Source organism: Caretta caretta, chromosome 7 (assembly GCF_965140235.1).
Source record: "Caretta caretta isolate rCarCar2 chromosome 7, rCarCar1.hap1, whole genome shotgun sequence".
Classification (NCBI taxonomy): domain Eukaryota; kingdom Metazoa; phylum Chordata; order Testudines; family Cheloniidae; genus Caretta; species Caretta caretta.
In genome coordinates, this window is record NC_134212.1 from 124,752,339 (window position 1) to 124,775,687 (window position 23,349).

General features: G+C 63.3%; 2 protein-coding genes across 3 annotated transcripts in view; one reads left to right on the forward strand and one right to left on the reverse strand.

Annotated features, from left to right (window-relative positions):
* The first annotated feature begins 5,920 nt into the window (after positions 1–5,920).
* On the forward strand, positions 5,921–11,421 carry HPS6 (HPS6 biogenesis of lysosomal organelles complex 2 subunit 3). The gene has a single exon (XM_048857265.2). It carries the CDS (start codon positions 6,037–6,039, stop codon positions 8,506–8,508), a length of 2,472 nt encoding a protein of 823 aa, XP_048713222.1. The 5' UTR covers positions 5,921–6,036; the 3' UTR covers positions 8,509–11,421.
* A 3,711-nt stretch (positions 11,422–15,132) lies between these two features.
* LOC125639677 (prominin-1-A) overlaps positions 15,133–23,349 on the reverse strand; it is a 39,134-nt gene continuing 30,917 nt past the window's right edge. The window contains exons 19-24 of one of the 2 annotated variants that reach the window (XM_048857266.2): positions 22,806–22,886; positions 22,289–22,357; positions 21,659–21,748; positions 19,664–19,776; positions 17,540–17,563; positions 15,133–16,680 (exon numbers count right to left, since the gene is read on the reverse strand). In XM_048857266.2, coding sequence (XP_048713223.2) covers positions 16,629–16,680; positions 17,540–17,563; positions 19,664–19,776; positions 21,659–21,748; positions 22,289–22,357; positions 22,806–22,886 — 429 coding nt within the window. In that variant the 3' untranslated portion in view covers positions 15,133–16,628. The remainder of the gene's footprint in view (positions 16,681–17,539; positions 17,564–19,663; positions 19,777–21,658; positions 21,749–22,288; positions 22,358–22,805; positions 22,887–23,349) is intronic. The other variant, XM_075131118.1, reaches the window with a different exon arrangement.

Sequence of the window (23,349 nt, forward strand, 5' to 3'; positions counted from 1 at the left end):
AGCTATACTGGGCACTAACAATCGTTAACAAAAAATCAACAGCCTGAGGCAGAAACCTGAAGGCAAAGGGAGAAAGAAGCCCTGCTGGGGACAGTTTTGGCCCAGAGGCCGAAGGTGAGGTCAGAAAGGTCTGGGTCACCACCACTTCCTTCACTGCTCAGAGGATGAAACTCCAGAATTCCTTCTTCCCACTCAATAGCAGGTTTACAGGAACTCTCTCCCTCCCTCCTAGCAGACTGGCGGCCCGCCAGCACCCTTCCCTCCTCTGAGATCACAGCTGATTCATTCCTTGAATGACACAGGGTGGGTTGTGTTGAAATGCCAGGCCAGTCTCCTCTTTCCCTGAGAACTCCTGGGGGCAGGAGAGTACATGCCAAAGCAACGCAGCCATTTCGTGACCATCCCAAATTTTGCAAGCCAGGGGGTGTCAGAAAAGGAACCAGGGATTTCCCTACACCCCCCCATGGGGGTGTTTACTCCCCCTGAATTTCCCCAACCCCCCTCCCCCAGTTTTGTGAACTAGTTACACACAGTGTTGCCAGTTTAGTGATTGTTTGGAAATGTGAATTGAAATTGAAACATTAATACACACTTTAAAAGCATACACAGTGTATGATAAAATACGTGTATCTGAAAAAGTATCGTAGATTTGAAAAGTAGGAACATAGACTAGCTTCCTTCCACAGCTGTTTGTGACAATGTCAGTGCATTCATTTCGGTGATGTGGGCCAACCTAATAATTTCAAATGATGATTTGTAAGCAAAGTCTAAACGAGCTCTCCCTGACAGCCAGTGATGAGCTGGGGGCTGGGGGGAAAGGCTTCAGGACCAGACTGTATTTACATTCACACCTCATCTACCCAGGTATCCAGCAAATAGAGCTGTGTTGCCCAAGTGATAGATTTTGGCTGGGGCTGGGTTACAAATCACTTGAATGGGGGGGGGGGGGAAGAAATGTTGTTATTCTTATTGTAGGAGTAAAGGGCAGTAGAACCGTACTTAGCCTTGATGGTCTGCCCGAGTCACAAGTACTGTTTGACCTGCCCCTCTCCACTGTTTAAAGACAGAGCTGATTAGGCTCCATAGAGAGTCTTTTGTTCTGCTAAGTGACCACTACAGCTGAAATCACTGAGAATCAGGTCTAAGTGCTCCGACCGGCTGTGGGACAGTGTTTCTGTGGCAGAGACGGCCCAGTCTGCACTCGCAGCGAGGTTCCCCCCGAGAGCTCGGCTGAAATCACTGAGAATCAGGTCTAAGTGCTCCGACCGGCTGTGGGACAGTGTTTCTGTGGCAGAGACGGCCCAGTCTGCACTCGCAGCGAGGTTCCCCCCGAGAGCTCGGCTGAAATCACTGACAGCCGGTGGAACCTCAAGAGACCCACTGGCAGAGGTCACAGTGGAGGTGGCAGCCGAAGGTGACGGCGCAGGGCCATTGGCTACAGAGCGATGGAGTGAACGGTGGCACAACGAACAACAGAGGCCAGAGCGAACCGTGAGCAGCTGGAGGAACGAGCGAGGCGCCTTCTTGCCCCCCACCTGGGAGGTGAACTCAGGTGAAAGCACCTCTGAACGCTGAGTCCCCGCTGACCCAGGACAGCACCGGTGAGTGTTAATGAGGCTGGTAAGAATGCTGGAGACACAACACATGCGAACCAACGTGGCCGTGGCCTCCTACTTTCCCTTTAGGCAAGAGATGCCGCACACTGGCAGACCGGAGGCCAATGCTAAGGGCATTGACACGTGTTCATCCTGAAGTTGAACACTGGTTCCGAACAAGACCAGCAAATGCTCACTGCCTTTCTGCAAGAAACTCAACTGACTGGCTAGATGCATGCGGTGCAACAGTGAAAGGCTCAACAGTTGAAAAAGTGAAGACCTCTCTGACCACGTTCAAAAATTTGTTTACATGGCTGATGAATGCACCAGTGCAAATGGTCATCAAGTATTAAGTCATTGTGTACGTTATCTTGATGTCAGCGGTAGGCCAGTACATGCTTTCTAGATGTTCAAGTTATAGAGGACAGATTGGCTGCAGCTGTGACAACCCACATCTTAGAAGAGTTAAATGCTCGTCAGTGGGCCCCCAAACAGATGGCTGCTTGTGCATTTGATGGAGCTGCAAACTTCTCTGGAAGACAGGGTGGAGCACAAGCTTTGCTCAGAGAAAAGCGTAACCCTAGTCTCTCCTATACATACTGCAGAGGCCACCTACTCCAACTAGCGCTAGTACGAGCTGCGGACTCTTCAAAAGACATTTAAAAAGCTATAAATTTAATGTCTTCATTATATTCTTTTTTCAGCAAGAGTCCAAAAAGACTGAATATCTTGGACAATATAGAAGATACACTGGGACTGAAGTTCAAATTAGTCTAACCTGGGAAAACCCTCTGGCTTTCTCATGAGCGATCCTTAGCTGTTGTCTTAAAATTACTCCAGCCATTATTACTGGCTTTGGAAAGTATCTACCAAGATGGGATGGATCTAAATAGTGAGGCTGGTGGATTACTTCTGCTACTAAATTTACAGAAGACTATCGCCATTCTCTCTCTTGTAAGTCTACTGTTGAAACCACTTCGGTCATTAAACAATGTCATCGGCATCTGCTACAACCGAAGTAGATCTTTGTCCAGCAATAGAAGCTACGCTTGGATCAATCAGAGAGCTATCCATTGAAAAAGTACTGGAAGAAGCAAAGACTTCAGTCCAGAAGTTGACTAATGAAGGTATTTATACAGAATCATTAAGTGAAGAGGACAAGAAGTGTTTGTTAAGACAACCGAAAAAGTACACAGACTTGATTCTTAAAAATCGACAACAGCAACTTCTAGATTCTACTCAGCCTCTATGTAGCTTTTACAGATCCCTGTCCTATAAAACACCGACAGCTGAGTCGAGTGCAGCACTACCAGCCCTGGGGCTGCCATGTGCTCAGGACAGAACAGAGAATTAGAACACACAGTGGAATATCATATGACGAATGAATGGAGATTTGACTTCAACTTCTTTTTGATCATCACGAGAGGCTCGACCCGATCTTTGTGCTACGTTTCCTGGGCTGAAAGAAGTAGGAATTCATTTCTTGCTACTCCCAGTCACAACAGCTACAGTCGAGCGTTCTTTTTCATCATGTAATAGAATGCTGTGTTCGGAGAGAAGAGGCCTTCTGCCTGATCATGGGAATGAACTAATGAGCATATCGGTTGAAGGAATGGAAGTACCGGACACAGGAGAAGCCACCAAAGATGAACGCATTGCGTTCAAGAAGCTCATTAACAGAGTTGTGCAAAATTATAACAAGAAACCAAGAAGGATGTAGATGTCGTGCTTCATAGAAGGCTTGAGTAGTCAACTTTAATTTGTGTGATGATTTTAAAATCTAATAAAATGGTCATGAAATATTTTTCAGTTTTTACTATGGTGCCATACAGCCCAGCTTCACCCTCAGGGTCTCACCCCTCATCGGCCCTGACACACACCCCCACTTGTAAATTTGAACACACACCCCTAATTTCAATTCCTGGGAAAAACACTGAAAGGAACTCAAGAAGTGCTACAAATTCTTCCTCTTTAAGACAAAATTGCAACCTTCAGAGGCTGCATGCCCCAGCGTATCCTCCTTCTTGGTCCAAACTTAGGAATTGCTGGCCTGGATCAGACCCAGGGTCCATCTAGTCCAGTATCCTGTTTCTGGTAATGGTGACCAGCACCAGATTCTTAGAGGAAGGTGCAGGAACCCCCAGAATCGGCAGATGGGGGATAATTTGCACACTGTGAAGGTCTCATCCCTCCCGACGCCTCTTCATTAGAGATGGTTTAAATCAGAGGTGGGCAAACTACAGCCCACGGGACCATCCTGCCCGGCCCCTCAGCTCCTGGCTGAGGAGGCTAGCCCCCTGCCCCTCCCCCACTGTTCCCCCTCTCCCACAGCTACATCGCCACGTGGGCAGTGCTCTGGCCCGCTGCTCCTACTGGGCAGCATGGGGAGCGTGGCTGGCTCTGGCCGCGTGGCGTGGCTGCGAGCTCCTGCTGCTCTGAGCAGCATGGTAAGGGGGCAGGGAGCAGGGAGGTTAGGTAAGGGAGCGGGGGGGTCCCGGGGGGCAGTCAGGGAGCGGTTGGATGGGGTGGAGGTTCTGGGGGGGCGGTCAGGGGAACAGGGAGGGTTGGGAGTGGGAGTCTTGGGGGGCCTGTCAGGGGGTGGGGTGTGGATAGGAGGTGGGGGAGCAGTCAGGGGACAGGGAGCGGGGGGGTGGATAAGGGGGTGGGATCCTGGGGGGCAGTTAGGGGCAGGGGGTCCTGGGAGGGGGCGGTCAGGGGGCGAGGAGCAGAGGATGGGTGGATGGGGGGGGAGTCCAGGGGAGCTGTCAGGGGTCGGGGGTGTGGAGGGGGTTGGATAGGGGACAGGGGGTCCCAGTTCAGGGGACAAGGAGCAGGGGGGGCTGGACGGGTCAGGAGTTCTGAAAAGGTCAGTCAGGGGGCGGGAAGTGGGAGGGGGTGGACAGGGGGCGGGGGCCAGGCTGTTTGGGGAGCACAGCCTTCCCTATCTGGCCCTCTGTACAGTTGCGCAACCCCGATGTGGCCCTTGGGCCAAAAAGTTTGCCCACCCCTGGCTTAAATCCTGAAGCACGAGGGTTTGCGTCTCCTCTAAAACTTTCATAGCATCAACTATCAACTGGACATTTCCACATCAACGGTCAACCCCACATCAAATCTGAATAAGTTCTTGACCTCAAAGACATACTGTGGCGGTGAGTTCCACAGTTTAAGCATGTGTTGTGTGAAGAAGTATTTCCTTTTATCGGTTCGAATCTGCCACCTTTCAGCATAACCGAACATCCCCCGGCTCCCCCGTTCGGAGACAGGGACAAGAGACGTGGCCCAGCGGTTATTTTATACACTTGTATGGGGTCCCCTTTTGTTGCTCTCCCCCTAAGGCAAAGGATTCTTTCCCACCCTTTCAGTCTCTCTTCCTGAGAGAGTGTTTTTCAGGCCCCAATCCTTCCCATCAGCCAGGGGAGGGTCCGGGCCGGGCCCCCTCTCTGTCCTGCTCCACCCTGTACGCGTGGGGTGCAGCCCTGGGGCCCGCGGCCACCCGCCCCTGGGGCACCCCCTTGACTCTCCCGGCCGCTGAGCTCCTCCAAACTCGCGACACAAGTGGCGGGGCCCGCCCGGGGCGGGAAGAGGCAGGTGGCCGGCCCATGGCACCGGGCCGCCCCCGAGCGGCCCCCGGGGGGCGGGCCAGGGCGGGGGCGGCGCGGCCGGGGTCCGGGTCGAGCCTCGCCGGGCAGGGACGGAAGTACAAGGGCCGGGGCTGGGGACGCGGGGCGGGGAGGGAGACGCGGCTCCGCCCGGAAGCCGAGGGCCTCGTGATCGCAGCGGGGCGCGCAGCTGAGCGCGGCCCGGCCCCGGCGCTGGGCGATCGGCCCGGCTCCGAGCGGGCGCCCGGGAGCACAGGGCCGGGGCGCGGCGCAGAGACGCGCGGAGCAGGCCACCGGGGCGCACGCAGGCCGGGCAGGCGCAGCCAGCCGGGGGGGGGCGCGGGGCTTGGGGAGCCCCCGGGGGAGCCAGGGCGAGCCGGGGGGGGGTGTCTGGGGAGCCCCCGGGGGAGCTAGGGTGAGCCGGGGCAGGGGGTGTCTGGGGAGCCCCCGGGGGAGCCAGGGCTAGCCGGGGGGGGTGTCTGGGGAGCCCCCGGGGGAGCTAGGGCGAGCCGGGGGGGGGTGTCTGGGGAACCCCCGGGGGAGCCAGGGCGAGCCGGGGGGGGGTGTCTGGGGAGCCCCCGGGGGAGCTAGGGTGAGCCGGGGCGGGGGGTGTCTGGGGAGCCCCCGGGGGAGCCAGGGCGAGCCGGGGCGGGGGGTGTCTGGGGAGCCCCCGGGGGAGCTAGGGTGAGCCGGGGCGGGGGGTGTCTGGGGAGCCCCCGGGGGAGCCAGGGCGAGCCGGGGCGGGGGGTGTCTGGGGAGCCTCAGGCAGTGGTGACAGCTCAGCAGCCAGGGCCCTCTCTGCCCCGCCTCATGCTGGCGGGGGCTGCGCCAGGCGCCCCAAGATGAAGCGAGCCGGGGCGCTGCGGCAGGTCTCCGACTTCAGTGACTTTGTCAGCGGCCGGCGCCTGCGGGAGCTGCTGAGCCAGCATGGGCCGGGCCTGGCGACCCCCCACGTCCAGACCAGCCCAGATGGGCAGCACCTCCTGCTGCTCCTGCGTGGTCGGCCGGCGCTCCAGCCGCAGGTGATCGCCTTCCAGCGCCTGGGCACCGGGGCGGGGGACCTGGAGAGGAGCTGGCAGCCGCCCCAGCCCCCCATCACGGAACTGCTCTTCCTGCAGAGCCCCGCAGCGCGGACCTCCTGGGTGCTGGCCGTCGTCTGGGAGCAGGGCAGGACCGAGGTGTGGGGGTTCGTGACAGCGCTGGGCTGGCAGCTGCAGCAGACCCTGGAGTTGTGCCATGGGGCCCGGGCTCGGATTGTTTCCATCTGCAGCCAGGGAGGCAGTCTGGTCTGGTGCGAGGAGAGGCCCCCCTCGGACGCTCATCTGGACCCAGGCAGGGGGGCCTTCGGGTACTGCATCTGCACCAGGGCTCTGGAGCTGGGGGAGCAGGGGGCACACCTGGGCGCCATGAGGATAGTGGTGCACAACAGCCCCCAGTACCAAGTCCTGGCCTCACCCCAGCATGTCTTCCTGGTGCCCACCGGTGCCACCTTTGCCAGCGTCTCCACGTTCCTGCTCATCTGGTGCCCTCGGGAGGCTAAAGTCACCATTGTGGCCCCGTCTGGCGGGATCGTCCACAGCAAAGTCCTGCACTCCAGTGACTTCAAGAAGCTCGTGTTTGGGTCCGTGGGTCTCCTGTTGTCCATAGCGCCTCTGGACATTCATACCTGTGCCCTGTCCAGCTGCGGGGGGCTCCTGCTGCTCAGCACACGAGGCACGGTGCGTCTGGTTCAGCCAGACGGGACCTGGAGACAGGTCTATGATCTGGGGGGCAGCTGCCTGGCCCAAGGAGACCCCGTGCAGCTGAAGGCCTTTGGCAGCACCCTGGCCTGCGTGCTGGCGGGGGTCTTGTATCTCATTGACCTGACCAGTGGGAGGCTGATTGAGAAAAGACTCCTGAGCACCAAAGAGGTGCATTTCCTGGAGTCCCCGAGAGGGGCGGAGGAGATCCAGCTCCTCACCCCGGCCGGCATCTATCACTTCAGCTTCTCCAGCCCGGAGGAGGGCGGCAGGCCCGAGCCCGCCCTGGTGGAGATGGTCTTCGAGGAAGCCTGCAAGTACTACCAGAGGCGGAGCCTCAGCAGCTCCCAGCTGACGGTGGAGAAGCTGAAGAAGGGGGACATGTTCCAGGCACCCATTGCGCTCTCCTCCATCCTGCAGCACAGCCTCCCCGATAAGGAGAGGGCAGCCAGGGCCCTCCCGGAGACCTACGCCAAGCTGCTGAGCACGATGAGCATGGATCTCCAGAGCTACCTGAGCCTGGAGCTGCTCAAGTCCTGCGTCGTGGGCGCTTCGGAGAGCGAAGTCGACAGGTGCTGCGAGGAGCTGGTGGAGCAGGAGGTCAGCCGCCTCCTACACTTGGACTTGGACAGGGAGAACCTGGCCTATCTGAACGCTGTCTTCAGCTCCTTCCCCAGGGCCTCCTGGAAAGCCATCCGGGGCAGCCTGCAGCTGCAGCAGAATGGAGACGGGCTCCTGGTGGCCAGGGCCACCCCAGACATCTGGAAGAAGGTCTTGGGGGGGCCAGTCCCTAACTGGTCCCAGCAGGAGGAGCGGGGCGTCAATGGGGCGGTCCCGCTCTTCGAGCTCATCTGCGGCTCCCTGCACAGGTTCAAACCCAAGTGGCTGCCCAGCTTTGTGGAGCTGACCCAGCAGTACCTTGGCACCTCCTGGACATACAGCACCAAGGAGGGCCCCGAGGGCGGGGTGCCCCTCTACAGGAGAGCGCTGGCCGTTCTCGACCGGACGCGCCACCGCACGGCCACCGACCGCGAGATGGAGATCGAGCTGCTGCTGTGTAGTGCGCGGCCCAAGGCCGTCCTGCAAGCCGTGCAGCTGCTCGTCCGCCTCCGCAGGTGGCAGCGGGTGGTGGAGGCGGCCGAGAAATTTTCCAAGCTCAGCCCGCTGCTCACCAAGGAGATCTTCTCCACCCTCCTGGCGCAGTTCGCCCAGCACCGGGACCTGGACCCGTACCTGGCCACCCTGTGGGAGCTGTGCCCCGCAGACTTGACCGTCTCGGACGTTCTCAGCATCGTCCTGCAGCACCTCCCCCGCTCGGAGGGCGACCCGGCTCCCTTCTCCGCCGGGGGCGCCCCGCTGACCCTGGCCTTGCTGAAGCCGCTGTTGCACAAGGTGGCGCAGCATCAGTGCACTCAGGACGATCTTTATGCTGACATCTTGCAGGGCCTTCCGTTCCCGCCGCCCGCCCCGCCGAGACAGCACAGGGCTGGCCCCAAGGCCGCCCCAGAAACACCGCCGCAGACGGGAGCGTGCAGGACTCCTTGCCCGGGCTGTGACCCGAGCGATGCTGTATGAACAGCCGTGTGGACGGAATGGGAGTGACAACCTAGCGAGCGTGGGTAGGGGATGCCCCCTGCAACAGCTGGGGTGGGGCAGCAGACGCCAGCTTCCCCCCATTTCCAGAGGCAGAGACCAACTCTAGTTAAACCTTCCTGCCTCAAACAGACTCCCAAGAGATTGCACCATTCATGAGTCCATGGGGTGAGAGGGGCGGCCCAGGCAAGACCTGGGGGAGGATCACTGGGGTGTCTGTGGGGTTTTTACAGCTGAGGCAGTTTCTCCAGAGAAGGAGTGTGAGAGAGAGGGAGAGCTCTGACTGCATGCGAGAGCCCCCCTCCTGGCCTACAGCACCCCTTTGAGTTAAACGCTGGCTTCCTGCCCTCTACCAATGGAGCGTGGGGGATAAAGTACAAGGTCTTAACCCAAATTCCCATTTCACTTCATTTGTTTTTGAAAGTCCCCTGCTGTAACTTGCCCACGGCCAGGCTGTTTAGGAGCAGGCATGCCCCTTGGCAGCACGGGATCACTGGTGAATGAACCCGCTCACGTGGGCACTGCTGGCCTGGACCCAGTCTCTAAAACCTCCCCACTGCGGCTGTTTCTGCTCCTGAGCTCCTGGCTGGCTGGTCCCCGGGACCGCTGCCTGGGCTCAGGCCGGAGGTGCCCTTGCCAGCGGCAACCCCGTCCGTTCATGGCCTTGCTAGTGTCTCTCCCCCCCGGGGCATCAGCTCATCAGCTGCCCTGAGTGGTGAACGGCCGATTTCCTAATGAAACCACAGAGCGGCCGCAAGCTCAGGCCTGGGGCCGGCAGCTGTGCCTGGCTGCCCCTTGCCTGCGGCGAGGCCCCGCCTGCCCTAGCAGCGCCGGCTGGTGTCTGTAAGTGCAGGAGGCAAACTTAGACCCGGCCTCTCCTTTCCTGTTCCTGGCCCTGGGCTCTAACCTCCTCTCAGCCTTCCAAGAAACGCGGGGTGCTGTGTCAGCCTTGGCTGGCCCTTCCCCGGCCTTCCCCCCCGGCTGAGTCAGGGCCACCGGGGACCCGCTCGCCCCCTCTCCTGCCCAGGTCCCGTCTCTCCTGGGGGGACGCCAGACGCTGGTCGGCTCCCTGTGTGAATGCAGCCACTCGGGGCAGGGCTTGCTTGGCTGGGATTGGAATGGGAGACCCGGCCACGCTCACAGCCCCTGCCTGGTTTGCTCCTCCCAAGGGGGTTTTGTTTTTTAAATGGGCGAGGGAACATTTTAAAGAAACCTAAACTGCCCGTGAAGGGTCCTGGGGCAGCGCTGGGTTTAAGGGCGGCTGAGCGCGGCCGTGCATCTATTTCAATGGGAAGAGGGGGCCAGGCTGTCCAGGTGCTGAGCCCCCGCGGCTCCCACGAACTCTGGCTGGAGTTGGCTGCGCTCTCAGCCCTGCTGACTGTCTGCAGGGGGGAGGCTGCATGGGCTGGGAGCACACGCAAGGGTTTGTGTGGGTCAGCGTGAGTTGGGAGCTGCCGGCCAGCTGGTTTCTGGAGGAGGGAGGCATAGGGAACTGGTCGGATCTAACGCCTCCAGCCCAGATCCCCACGGGTGGCGCTGTCCGCGCTCTGGGCCCCACAGGCAATCGCTGGCCGCTCGTCAGGCGCTAGCCCTTGGCCCGGGAGGAACTTTTCCGAGGGCTCCATGTGTCACACCAGCAGGCACGAGGAGAGCTCTGGCTGGTGCTTCAGCCACTGTCTCTCCCACCCCCAGGGCCCAGCTGCAGTGGGTCAGGGCAGGCAGGGCGCCCGGGGGGCAGAGCAGAGTGTGTGCTGCATCAGCCGCTCCCTCTCCTCCTCGCTCACCCCACTGCCCTCCCATGCCTTCCTCTGGGCACAGGGCCCCACTCCTGGGGGGGAGCCCCTCCCTTCCAGCAAGGCCTCGCTAATTAGCAGGGCAGGGAGGAGAGCCCCCAGAGCTCCTGCCACCCAACAGCCAGAAATGGTGGTGACTCGACAAAGGCTCTGAGCCTCCTCCCCCTTCCACTGGGGCATGGGGGTTGCTGCAGCCAGCCCAGCCCCAGAGGGAGGCGGGAGGTCACGCTGGGGGATGCAATCAGCTGGGCTCCCTTGAGTTGCTGGGTCTAAGGGGCAGCCCCTGCAGGCAGTCAGCTGTGCTCAGGCATTGGGCATAGGTCCGGGGGAGGGGAGGTGTCTTCTGGAGTGACTGCCCGTCCCCTCTGTGCCTGGGTCTAGAGCAGAGCCCAGCTGTTGGGCAGCCCCCTAAGCTGTGAAGCTGCCTGGTCCCTGTTCCCATCTGCGTCAAAGATCAGGAGTGGGAGGTGGGTGCTTTGGGGATTGTCTACACCAGAGCCCTTCACCTTGACTTACCTGATCCCATGGGTGAGCTACCCTGGCTGGCCTGGCGCCAGGTTAACTCGAGGGCTCAAGCCTTAGTGTAGACAGCTCTCGGGGGCTGAGGCAGTGCAGTGACTGGCAGCTGGGTGACTTCCAAAACAGAGAGGAGCTGTACCTGCCTAGCCCCTTCTGCCCCAATTACTGTGTCTTACACCCCAGTCTCTCTGAAGCACGAAGGGGCTTTGCTACCTTGAGCAGCTGCTGGGCCTGCGAATGCAGCTGCTCCTTAAAACAGCAGCTTCACTTGTCCAAGGGGTGGGGGGTCGGGGAAGGGGCTGCTCCTGGGACCAGCTCAGCTCCCTGCCTACCCAGCTGCAGGTACCTTGGTGGCCAGCAGGCCCTGTGCCAGCTTGCCCTCCCTCCGCTAGTTTTCCAGTGAGTGTCATTAACCAGCTGGCGTAGAACATCTCACACCGGCAAGAGAAAAGAGTTTGAGGCCGAGTTGGGCGGCTCTTTGTTTGCACAAGGAAGGAGTCTTTAGGCCGTAGTTGGCTTTGCATGCCACTGTCCAGTTGCTCTTGTCCTATACGCAATATTAAAAGGTGTTTAACGAGTGACAGCCAGTCTCCTGTCTTGCCCTGGCTGCGGGCCCTTGGGCCCAGGCTCGCCTGGCTGGCAGCTGCTGCCGGAGGTCTAGGCGGAGGCTGGGGGCTGCGGAAAGTCCCTGTAGCGGACGGCATACCCACGTGCAAACGCACTGCTGGGCCTGTGGAAGAGGAACTGCTGATGCTGTTAGGATCCGCTTGGCTTGTTATCAATGCAGCTTTGTTCCGCTGCAGGCCGTGGCAGGGAGGGGAAGTGGGTCACTTTCTCCCCCTGCTGCCTGGCTCTGCTCCAGCGAGCCGAGGGTGCCTGTGGAGCAGTGTCTCCAAAGCAGGGCCCGGGGGCCTGGGCTCAGTGCACCTGGGTGCACGCCAAGGGAGGGTGATGGGCTGGGCCCCGGTTTAGGGTTTCAGTGAAAACACAGCACCCAGCCCCGAGAGCGCTGGGCCAGCAGGGACCATCGGCTCCTCTGGTCCGACCCCCTGTCCAGCACCGGCTGTTGCATTTCACCCGGACGCCCTTGTCCTGGGCCCGCAGGCTGCGGTTCCACTCCAGCATTTCAGCCGTCAGGAAACCGCCGGGTGGGTGGCAGAGACTGTGGGGAGCCAAGGCACTGAGGCAATGGGACGCCCAGTTGATCCTCGCTGGTGAGCTGGGCTCCAGGCTGCACAGAAAGGTAACACCCCCCACTTCTCCCTGTTCCCTGCCAATCTGAGCTGGGGGGATTCCTTCCTCACCCCACGTCTGGCCCTCGGCCTGTCTCCGACCGTGCCAGCCAGGCCACTAGAAAGAGGGTTCTGTGACGGGCCTCCGAGCGCTGGTCCGCCCTGGCCAGGGTCCCGGCTCTGGTGGTCCCTGATGCTTCGGGGGGGAACACAAAGACACATACACAACCCCTGTGTGGGGTGGCTCAGCACGTGGCTGACAGAAAGAGCCACCTGGTGGCTTCACAACACTGCTTTCCACATGGCCCGGGGCTTTCCCGGAGTGCCCCCCCACTGCCCCCCGGGGTTCCCTCTTGCCTGCCCTGCCTGGGGTGGGAGATGGCCAGGCTCACGGCTTGTGGGGCTATAGCTTTAGTAGGGCACAGCCTCGCCCAGCTGGATTTGTGGGGGGCCAGAACACCCCCATGAGGGGAGGGGCAAAGAGCTTATGCTCTGCCTTGCCCTCTCCCCCCAGCCACAGCCTGGGCCAGCGGGGAAGGGGGGCAGGTGCCGTAGCCTGGCCCGGCTGCAGTGGGTGCAGAGCTGCTGGGATGACGTCAACCTGCTTGTGGGCTGCTATCCACCTTCCTTCCCACAGTGCTCGTGACCTCCTCTGGTTCTGGGCCCGGACCCAAGCTGCTGGCGTGTGAGGAGCTGCCCAGGGCGAGCTGGAGCTGTACCCAAGGGCCCCTGCTTTCCGCCAGCCTCCGCAGGGAGACAGACCAAAGTCTTTCCTGCAGTTCTCTGATCCCAAGGCTCCCAAGCTGCTGGGCCCACTGCTGACATGCAGCCCCCTCTGAAGTGGCCCAGGGCAGCTGTTTAACAAGGTGCACAACAGTCTGGGACAGGAAGCGAAGAATACTGCAGCCAGCGGAAATGGCTGGGGGGAGGGCGCTCCGGGTGGGTGAGGCAAGCCGAGAGCGGGGCATGGGGCACTCGAGATGGGCCTGCCAAGGCTACACAGGTGGAGCTTGGGTTTGCTGCTGAAACTCAAGGGAGGGCAGTAGGGTAACGCAGCCTGCGGGCCAGTCAGCATCCTCTGCCACTGCTGGGTCTAAACTACCGGGAGCCAGGCAGGGCGGAGGCCTGGGACTGCCTGGCACTCAGCCCTGCCCGTGGAATTGCCCGTGGCAGGCTAGCTGGAGCGGGCAAGCTCTTGTTAGCGGGCCGTGATGGTTCGCAGCAGAAGGCAGCCGGGGGTCTGGCGCCCAGTAGGATCCACACCCCAGAGGTGCAGTGCTCTCCCCACTGTTCCTTACTGGGTCATGCCCAGCGCAGGAAGAGAGGCCAGGTGCAGGGAGGGGTTTATAGGTTTCCCCTTATCAACAGCTTTGCCCTTCCCTAGAGCCCTCTGCACCCCGGCCGATCCCAGCACGCCAGAGCCCAGCCAACGAGAAGCCCATGCAGTCTGTGCCGGGGTCCTGCAATAGCGGTTTTCACATCCCAGGGGCTGGGGGAAATGCTCTGCCCCCGCCCCACGGCAGGACAGGGAGGCTCAGCAGCGTGGTTGAAGTTCCCGAAGCTGGGCAGGGCTGCCCCCAAGGCAGCTTTGGGGCTGGGCACTGTTAGAGAGAATCCCCCAAGGGCCCCCTCGCCCATCCCCTCCAAGCCAGGGGTTGCCCTGGGGCTGTCGAATTCCTGCCGGCAGGGGGAGAGTCAAATGGGCCAGTTGCTGCTCCTGGGCCTGCTGAAGCCAGAGCCAGCTGCTTGGGTTCTCTGCTGCATGGACAGGGGCCAAGGCTGACTGGCCCCTGCCCCCCCACTGGGACTAACGCCTCGCCCGCTCCAGCCCCGGCCCTTCGCCTTGCCCTCCCAGGGGCTGTTTCTGATGGCGCTTGGCGGTTACGGAGAGGGAAGAACGCTGCCGGGGCCTGCGGACACGCGGGCCCCACAGCTCGGGCTAGCACAAGCCAAGACTCCAGCAGCGGGGGTCCTCCCCTCCAGTTCCTGCTCGGTCAGACCCTGCTGCATCAGTCACCCGGGCACAGGGGGCCAGGCCAGCCCCTGGCCCCGTGAACTGGAGGCTGACTGAGCCCCAGCGAAGGGCAGCTCTGGGGCCCGCCAGTTGGTGTGGTTTCACGACCACATTTTCCTCTTTTTCAAGCGGCTTGTCACTGCTCCGCTGTGGTGGGACCCCCTCCCCCACCAAAAGCGGAACCTGCCACCCCCGAGGAACCCATGCACACAGCCAGCCCCCAAGGGCTGCCAGCTGCAGAAAGACGGGGCATCCCGACGCTCGCTCGGCTTGGGGCCACGGCGGCGTTTCCGCTGCCAACGCAGACACGACCCTCTGCGCCCGGGAAAGGGAAAGCAGCTGGTGGAGTCGCTGCAAAGAAGGGGCACAGCCCCCCCGGCAAGAGGCAGCCAGGCACCAGCTTCCCCAGCAAGACAAGGTAGCGGGCACCAGTATCTTCATTGCCCGGCAAGGGCGAGGCCCGAGCCATGCCCGCTACTCCAGGGACCCTGCTTACAACGGGCTGGGCCAGGTCGTGCCCTGCCACTGACCAAGGGCCGTCTAGTCTACATTACAAACCGGAACCAAGCCGCCCGCAGGCCTCATCCTGGCTGTGGGCATGGCCATTGGGGGCCATTAATAGCCCCTTGCTGAGGTTTCCCAGCCAGCCCCACATCTGGCTGGTCCCACCCCCCAGGCGAGCGTTCCTGGGCTGCTGTCACAGGAGCTGCCCCGCTGGGCCCTGGACACAGCTGGGCATCCAGGCTGCAGGCGCTCAGTGCCCCCGGGGCAGCAGCTCCGCTCCCAGGGCGGTGGGGCCACGGCCTCCGCGCCAGGTGCACCAGCTGCCTCTCTCCAGCACGCACCCCATGCTGCCCGCCCAGCACCGAGGGCCACGGCCCTGCCCGTAAGGGGGGCTGGGATAGATGGGCTCAGCAGCACGGGAGGGGGTGTCCTCTGTAATGTAAGGGGGACTCAAGGGGTCCCCCCACACCAGCCCCCTCGCCCATGCTGCTCCAAGGACCCCCTCTGCCAGGCTCTCTCTATTCGGCCATGGGGAAGCACCCGGTGCCCGACTGCAGCACACACTTTATTGGTTCAATAGCACGTCACAGCGTCAGCCAGCGCCCCCAGCGACTCCCCTTGGTACAAAAATAAACAATCGCCTCACAGCGGGCGGGCGCAATTGCCAATTGCCTCCCCCGTGCCACACCAACCAGGGCATGGGCGCAGAGCCAGGGACTCCTTTCACGGGCAGGCAGGAGGCTGCGGGGCCATCCCCTAATGGCAGGGCACCCAGCCCAGGGCGAGTCCTGCCGGGCCCCTGGGAGAGCTCTGCTCCCCAGCCGCAGAGCGGGGCCCTCCCGGAGCACAGCGGGGGCTGCTAATTGCTGCCAGGACGTCCTGCGTTTGCCTCCAGCAGCCCCACCATGAGCCAGTGCCCAGCCCAGCAATGCCTGGCTGGCGGCCGCTCAGCCCACTGTGCTCCTGGGACAGGGGTGGGACTCCGAGGCCTGCTGGTCTGGGGCACGGCCAGAGGCAGGCTGCTGTCGGCACACGGGCGCTCGGGGGCACAGATAGGCGCCCACCCCACATGTATCTAGGGCACGGCCCACACACGACACCTCTCGGCCAAGGCTGTGACATGGTGGGTGAAGGCTGGGGCGGGTGAAATGGCTCATCATACAGCTGTCATGCAGGGCACCTCCAGCATGGGGGTGTATTGACACCACCCTCCCACGGCTTCGAGCTTGGGTACCCCGTCCCCTCCACCTCCTGTGCCCAGCCACCTGCCCTGGCCCAGCCCCTTGGTGCTGTGGGGCCAGACAGTGCCCAGCTGCTCCATCGCAACGAGGCATGCCAAGAGCCGTTCCCAACGCACGCCTGGGGCGGGGAGGCCTCTGGGAACCATCACCCTACCCCCACCATGCCCACAAGGACCCAGGCGCCTAGGGGGGAGCCAGCCCACACAGTGAGTGATGGACAGCGCTGCTGCTGGCATTGAGCAGCATAGGGCAGGAAATCAGGACCCCTGGGCCCCAAGGAGGGCAGGACAAGCCAGCAGCAGCACCAGGACCATCCCTGCGGCAAGAGCCACGCGGCCAAACACTGCCTGACCCCAGGGAGGGAGGCTGGGCCGGGGGAAGGGGCCGAGGAGCCATGGTGGGTCCTGCCCCATAGCAGGATTCCCATCCTTTGTGTTAGATCCACAGTGAACCCCCATGGTGATTGTAGGGAGAGGGGCTGCTGGTTCTTTCCCCCCTTCTCTCCCAGCTGATCGGCTCCGGGTTTGCGCTGCAGTGCAGGGTCTATGTACCACAACATAGCCATGGGGGCAGGAAGCAGGATGGCTCCCACCCAGGGAAGTCTTGTGATTGGCTGAGCAATGGATTCCCGCGGGTGCAGGGAAAGGCGGGGCTTGGTGGAGCCGGCACGGCAGATTGGCTGGTTTGGCCCATGGAGTCCAGGTGTCTAATCAGATCAGTGGGTGCCTGCCCCATGATCCCTTAAGCAGCCCGCGGGGGCCTGAGGCCAGGGCCAGTGTGGGTGCAGGCGGGGTGCCTGCTACTTCTTCATCTCCACCCGGGGGATTTTAAACAGCGTCGCAGATGGAGACCTGCAAAACCAAGCAGAGGGGGCGGGTCACCCCAGCGCCCGGGTCCTCCCAACGCCCAGCCATCCCGGCGCCCAGGTAACCCCAGCACCTGGCTCACCCCAGCACCCAGGTCATCCCAGCACCCGGGTCCTCCCAACGCCCAGCCATCCCAGCACCCAGGTAACCCCAGCACCTGGCTCATCCCAGCACCCAGCTCATCCTAAGCACATCCCGGTGCCTTGGTCACCCCAGTGCCCGGCTCAGAGCTATCACAGACCCTGGGCCATCGCAGCAAAGAATTTCCCAGAATACCCTGGGAAAAACACACCCCCTCCCCCAAAGCAGAGGGGCCGAGGCAGGATGTCCCCAGCATTGGGGGTGGGCACAGGCTGGGCTCCGGGCGAAGGCTGAGACGGGCACCACAGGCTGCGAAGCCTGGGGACGTGGCCCGAGATTCCCCACCAGGGCCAAGCAGAGCTCGGCCCCTCTGCCCACCCCGGCGCGCTGGGCCCTGCCGTGTGGGAGCTGGGACGGTGCCCGTGCGGCACGGACATGGCCAGGGAAGCCTCCACCTGCAGCCATGCCCCTCGCTGCCGAGGCTCAGGGGACGTGCCAACGCGTTGCCCCCTGCCCACGCTGCAGCCTCCTCGGTGAACGGTGCCCATGAGCCTCGGGGGCGCCTGGGGCCCTCAAGTGCAAAGGGCTCGGGGGCCCCCTCCCCCAAGAGAGATGTGTCCCCCGCCCCCCACACACTGGGCCCAGCACCCCCACAAGCCCCCTGCTTCCAGTCGCAAGGGGCTCCAACACCCCTGCTGCTCAGCCCCTCGCCCCCCCAGACCCTCCGCAGCTGGCTGTGCCGCCCTTATCCCCGGGTACTTACATCGCCAGGGCTTCCCTGTCGCTGCTGCGGGGAGAGAGAAAGGCTGTCAGTGGGGATGGACACGCTCCCCCGTCCCACCCCACAGCAGGCCTCGTGCTGGTGGGCTGGGGGCACGTACCCCCGGCTCTCAGGGAGGGTGGGGAGCCAGCTGGGCAGCTCCGTGGCCTCCCCCGCGCACCCTGGGCCCCAGCAGCAACCCCCACATGGGCCAGAACCTGCATTTGCCAGGCCCACTGGGGCAGCGAGGGCTGCCGAGTGCCAGTCGCAGCTGGTGCCCTCACGGGTGCCTAGAGAGGAGGGGAGACCGGCCCTAGGGATCCCCGGGGGACGCTGCCCCGCCGGCTCCTCACCCCAGGCAGGGGAAAGGGGGCAGAGCCGGACTGAGCCGCCGGTGTTGGGCTATTCTGCACCCGTGGCCAGCCGAGGGGTTCTGGTTCTCCCGCCTCGCGTCAGCCCAATACCATGTCCCCGTCTGGCTCTGACACGCGGGAAGGAACTCCAGGAGGAAGTGAAACCAGCAATGCCCCCTCACCCCGCGTCTCCAGGGGCCTCTGCGCTGTCCCAGGGGCCGGCTCAGGCCGGCTTCCCCCGATTCTAGGGACCCCTGGCAGGGGCCAGAGAGCACTGCCCAGAGAGTGCAAAGGGGCAGGGCACCAGCGGGACCACAGGCAGCCCCACACACAGCCACAGCTGCCCCGGGACGGTGTGTGCAGGGGCAGGGCAGGGCGCTCTGAGCGGCCATGGGGAGAGCCGTGCGAAGGAAACCCTGGGCGGGGCTGGCCCAGCTCCGTGCCCGCGGGAGGGAGGGTTGGTTCTGTGACCCCGCTGCGTTGCAGAAGCCTGTGAACCTGCCACCTTCACAGCAGCCATGTTTCCTCCCTCACTCCTTTCCCAGCTGCAGCAGCGGGGCGAGGCAGGGGGCCCACGAGCCCTGCGTCGCTGGGGGCGCGTGGGAGGGGACCAGAGTGTGGCACAGGGGGGCCAGGGTGAATTCACAGCCTGCTCCAAGGCAGAGTGTGGGGCTGGGCTCAGGGCAGGGCCTTGCCGTGTGGTAGGGGTCAGCCAGGGCAGGGGGTGTGAGAGGGGTTGGGGCGGGGGCCATGGCAGGGGTCGGCCCGTGGCAGGGGCTTGGCCCATGGCAGGGCTGTGAGAGGGGTTGTGGCGGGGGGGTGGCCATGGTGGGGGGTTGGCCCGTGGCGGGAGCTCGGCCCGTGGCAGGGGCTCGCCCCGTGGTGGGGGGTTGGCCGTGGCGGGGCTGTGAGAGGGGCTGTGGCGGGGGTCGGTCCGTGGCGGGGGCTCGGCCGTGGAGGGCTGTGAGAGGGGTTGTGGTGGGGGGTTGGCCGTGGTGGCGGTTGGCCCGTGACGGGGGCTCGGCCGTGGCGGGGCTGTGAGAGGAGTTGTGGTGGGGGGGTCGGCTGTGGCAGGACTGTGAAAGGGGTTGGTCGTGGCGGGGGTCGGCCTGTGACGGGGGCTCGGCTGTGGCGGGCTGTGAGAGGGGTTATGGTGGGGGGTTGGCTGTGGTGGGGGCTCAGCCCATGGCGGGGCTGTGAGAGGGGTTGTAGTGGGGGTCGGCCGTGGCAGGGCTGTGAAAGGTGTTGGCCGTGGCGGGGGTTGGCCTGTGGTGGGGGCTCAGCCGTGGCGGGGCTGAGAGGGGTTGTGGCGGGTGGTTGGCCGTGGCGGGGCTGTGAGAGGGGTTGTGGCGGGGAGTTGGCCGTGGCAGGGCTGTGAAAGGGGTTGGCCGTGGCAGGGGTCGGCCCGTGGCGGGGGCTTGGCCGTGGTGGGGCTGTGAGAGGGGTTGTGGTGGGGGGTTGGCCGTGGCAGGGCTGTGAGAGGGGTTGGCCGTGGCGGGGGTCGGTCCGTGGCGGGGGCTTGGCCATGGCGGGGCTGTGAGAGGGGTTGTGGCGGGGGCTCGGCCGTGGCAGGGCTGTAAGAGGGGCTGTGGTGGGGCGTTGGCCGTGGCAGGGCTGTGAGAGGGGTTGTGGTGGAGGGTTGGCCGTGGCAGGGCTGTGAGAGGGGTTGGCCGTGGTGGGCGTCAGTCCGTGGCGGGGGCTCGGCCATGGCGGGGCTGTGAGAGGGGTTGTGGTGGGGGGTTGGGCATGGCAGGGGTAGATATCGGCTCCTCACTCGTAGATGTCAGCGATCTTCATGCGCCGGTAGAACTTGGCGAGCCGCACGGCCAGGATGACGCCGGGGAGCAGGAACATGGTGCACCAGCCCAGGCTGAACCAGAAGCCATTCTGGCAGGGGAGAGAGGCCCCCAGCCGTCAGCGCCCGCCCAGCAGCCCCCTCCGGGGCTAGATCTCCCCTCCTCAGCAGGGGGCCAGAGCCATGGGGCTGGGCCGTGTGACGAAGCGGGACTGTTCTTACTGTTTCCTCTGAATAGTGTGGGGGTGCCTCAGATTCCCCTAGGTAGTTCTTAAGTATCTAGGTGGTGGGATAAGGGTGTATGATCATTGCAGAGCCCTAGAGGGCAGGTGTGTGCAGGGGTCTGGACACAGAGAATGGCCGACACCCTGTTTCCTGGCAACTGATGGCCTGGGCCCTTCCCCCCTGCAGGTGAGAGCTAAAGGGTTGGAGAACAAAGGAATCCGGTGACCTCCTGGCCCGGGAAAGGAACAAAGCCCAGAGCAGGGCAGGGCTGGAGAGAGTTTCCTTTTGGGCTGGCTTGGGACATGGAGTGAAGGGCAGACGGGATTGTCTGGCTCACTGCCCCCCAAAATGGACCCAGCTGAGGGGTCCTGTTCTCTGCACCTACAAGCTCTGTTTTAGACCATGTTCCTGTCGTCTAATAAACCTTCTGTTTTACTGGCTGGCTGAGAGTCACGTCTGACTGCGGAGTTGGGGGGCAGGACCCTCTGGCTTCCCCAGGACCCTGCCTGAGCGGACTCGCTGTGGGAATCGCAGGGAGGGGCAGAGGATGCTGAATGCTCCGAGGTCAGACCCAGGAAGGTGGAAGCTGGGTGAGCTGTGTGTCCTGCAGACAGGCTGCTCCCAGAAAGGAGACTTCCCCAGAGTCCTGACTGGCTTCATGGGGAGCAGTTCCAGAGCATCGCCCAGGGACTCCGTGACAACTGGTGGGAGCGGTGGGATGTACGCAGTAAGTGACTGGGGAGCAGTAAAACGAAGGGGGATTGACAAGGACCAGGTGTGCTGAAGGCTCAGAGAGGAGCGGTTTTGGGGGGCAGTTAACCCCTGGGAGTGTGTGACCAGCGAGGACTGTGCAGTAATGGGCACAGTGGGAGCTGAGGCCCCAGCTGAGTGGGGGGAGACACAGGCAGGGCAGGGGATCTGTGGGGAGTGGCAAGGTGCTGGGTAAGGAAAGTTTGGATGAGCCTAGGCAGCCTTGTGAGCTGATGGCTGTGTCCAGTCAGCAGGGTGGGAAGGCGAGGAGAGTGGAAGAGGAGTGTCCCTGGACCTTACCTGTTAGCTGGGTGGAGAATTGGGACAGGGAAGGAAATGTACCTGTGTCTGTCAGGGGTATTGACTTGCCTGTGGAGGGAGCTACCCCGGTCTCCAAGCAGTTGTCTGTGAACAGTCCCGCTTCGTCACAAGCCGGCTCAAGAGCACAGCGTGGGGAAGAGGATGGGACCCGCCCCATCCGGCCAGCGGGGTGAGTCAGCGAACAGCTGTGCAGGCCTGCACGCAGGGTCTGAGAGCCTGGCCCCCAGCACGGCTGCCCTCACCCGCAGGGATGGGCAGGGGAAAGGGCGGCAGGGCTCGTGAGCACTGAACCCTTCCCAACTCAACAGCCAGGGCCTGGTGCCCAGCTCCCACTGGGCCGGCAAGGCCTGGCCGGGCTGCCGGAGTCGGGGGGCATTCAGTGCAGCCCCCAGGGCCCAGACCCAGCAAGTCCTCTGGGACTCTCCTTACTCAGCCGGGTCCAGCCGTGTCAGGGAGCCCAGCCATGGCGGCTGAGTCTGCACTCCGACCCACCAGCTGCCCAGGCATCGCCCAGGCCCCGGAGCTGGGAGTTTCACCCAAGGGCGCGTTGGGAAGGCAAAGCTCCCGTGTAACTCCCACAGCTCCCTCCGGCCCCAAGTCCCGCGCTCCCCAGACTGCTACCTGCACAGCACCCCCTGCCCAGCTCCCACAAAACTGCTGCCCCCCAAGTCCCCTCACCAGGGAATCCACCACGTAACTGCAGATGACAGTCTCAGCCACATCCGTGGTCTTGGCCACGGGCTCGCATCGCCCCACCTCTTCTGTCAGCTGGGGACAGAACAGAGACAGGGACATGGCCCGTCAGCACCACATCAGGCATGGGCCCGCCCGCCTCACACCTCTGCCCTTCCCAACCTCCCACCACTGGGCAGGGAGCCCCCAGAGCCCCCCATATCCCTCCCCCACACCCTAGGCAAGAGGAGAGCTGCCCTGGGATGGGGCAGGGGACTGCCAGCAGCCTGGGGTATGCCAAGCTGGAGAGGGAACCCCGCAGTGGGCACAACTCGCTGCGTGTCCAGGGCAAGGCCCTGCCTCTCTCAGTGCCTCAGTTTCCCAAATCGGGGTGTTAACCAGAGCCTGCCCTGCCCCGCGGGCGCCAGGAGGTTCAGCTCGTTAGCGTCCCAAACTTGTTTCAGTGGAGTCGCTGGCGACGCTGCAGTGCCAGGCATCGGGGGGCAGCGTGTAAGTGCACCAGGGCTTCGGGGTGCACGAAGAGACACAGACAGTGAGGCAGGGCAGGGCCCATCCCTACCCCATGCCCAGGGGGCAGGACAGTCCCCCCACCCCCGCGGTCGGGGTCTCACTCACTGTTCTCTTGGCCCAAGCGATGTAGGAATCGAAGTAGCCCAGCAGCGTGTTCAGAAAGGCCTGGCTCTCCTGCGGGGAAGGGGACGGGGGTGAGATGCTGCACCCAGGGCCAGCCGCTGGGAGCCTGGCTCGGGGACCCCCCCAGGGAGGGGGGCTCAGGCAGCGTTTTAAAAGTTCAGACCAGCTCGTGCGCCCAGCGGCTGGGGGGGGGGCAGGACCCCCCAGTGGGGTCAGGTCTCTGCTGGGACAGGGGATGGCTCTGTGCCGTGACCCCACACATCCCCACCCCAGGGGGTCAAGTGCCCTGCCCCTGGGCATCCCCCCGAGCCGGGGTTGCATGGGAGGCTCTGGGGGTGGGGGGGAGTGCAGGGAGTCCCACAGCAGGGGCAGGGCTTTTCCTCCCAGTCCCCTGTCCTGCTGCACAGCCCTGGGAGAGGGGAGGGCCCCCCGAAGCCATGGGGTGTTCGTCCGAGGCCTCTCTGGGGCCCGGGGCCAGAAGGGGCTGCGAGGGGCTCACGTTCTTGATGCTCTCCGAAGCCCTGGTGTCGAGGAAGGTCTGAGCATCCTCGATCTGCTGCAGGGTGTCATTGATCCGCGCCTGGGGGGCAAGGAGCAGGATGGGACCCAGAAGCTCAGCCAGGCCCGGGCTGGGCCCCAGTGCAGAAGGGGGAGCCCCCGGCAGCCCCGCACCCGCCCGCGGGTGGTCGCCGGCAATCTGAGCCTCCGTGGGAACGCAGACACCCGGCGTCCTGTCCCCACGTGGCCACGAGGAGGCAGCGTCGGGCTGGGTCCCCGTTACTGGGTCAGGACACCCGGCGCTCAGAGCACTGTGCTGGGGCAAAGCACACACACTACTGCCCCCGCCAGTCCAAACGGCCCCCCCACCCGACAACACTGGGCCCCTCGACCCCAACCCGCAGCCCCTGCCAGCCCAGTCCCGGGCTCCCCCCACCAGGGCCCCTCGCCCCTGACCCGCAGCCCCTGCCAGCCCAGTCCCGGGCTCCCTCCTCCCCCAGCTCTGCCAGGGCCCCTCGACCCCGACCTGCAGCCCCTGCTAGCCC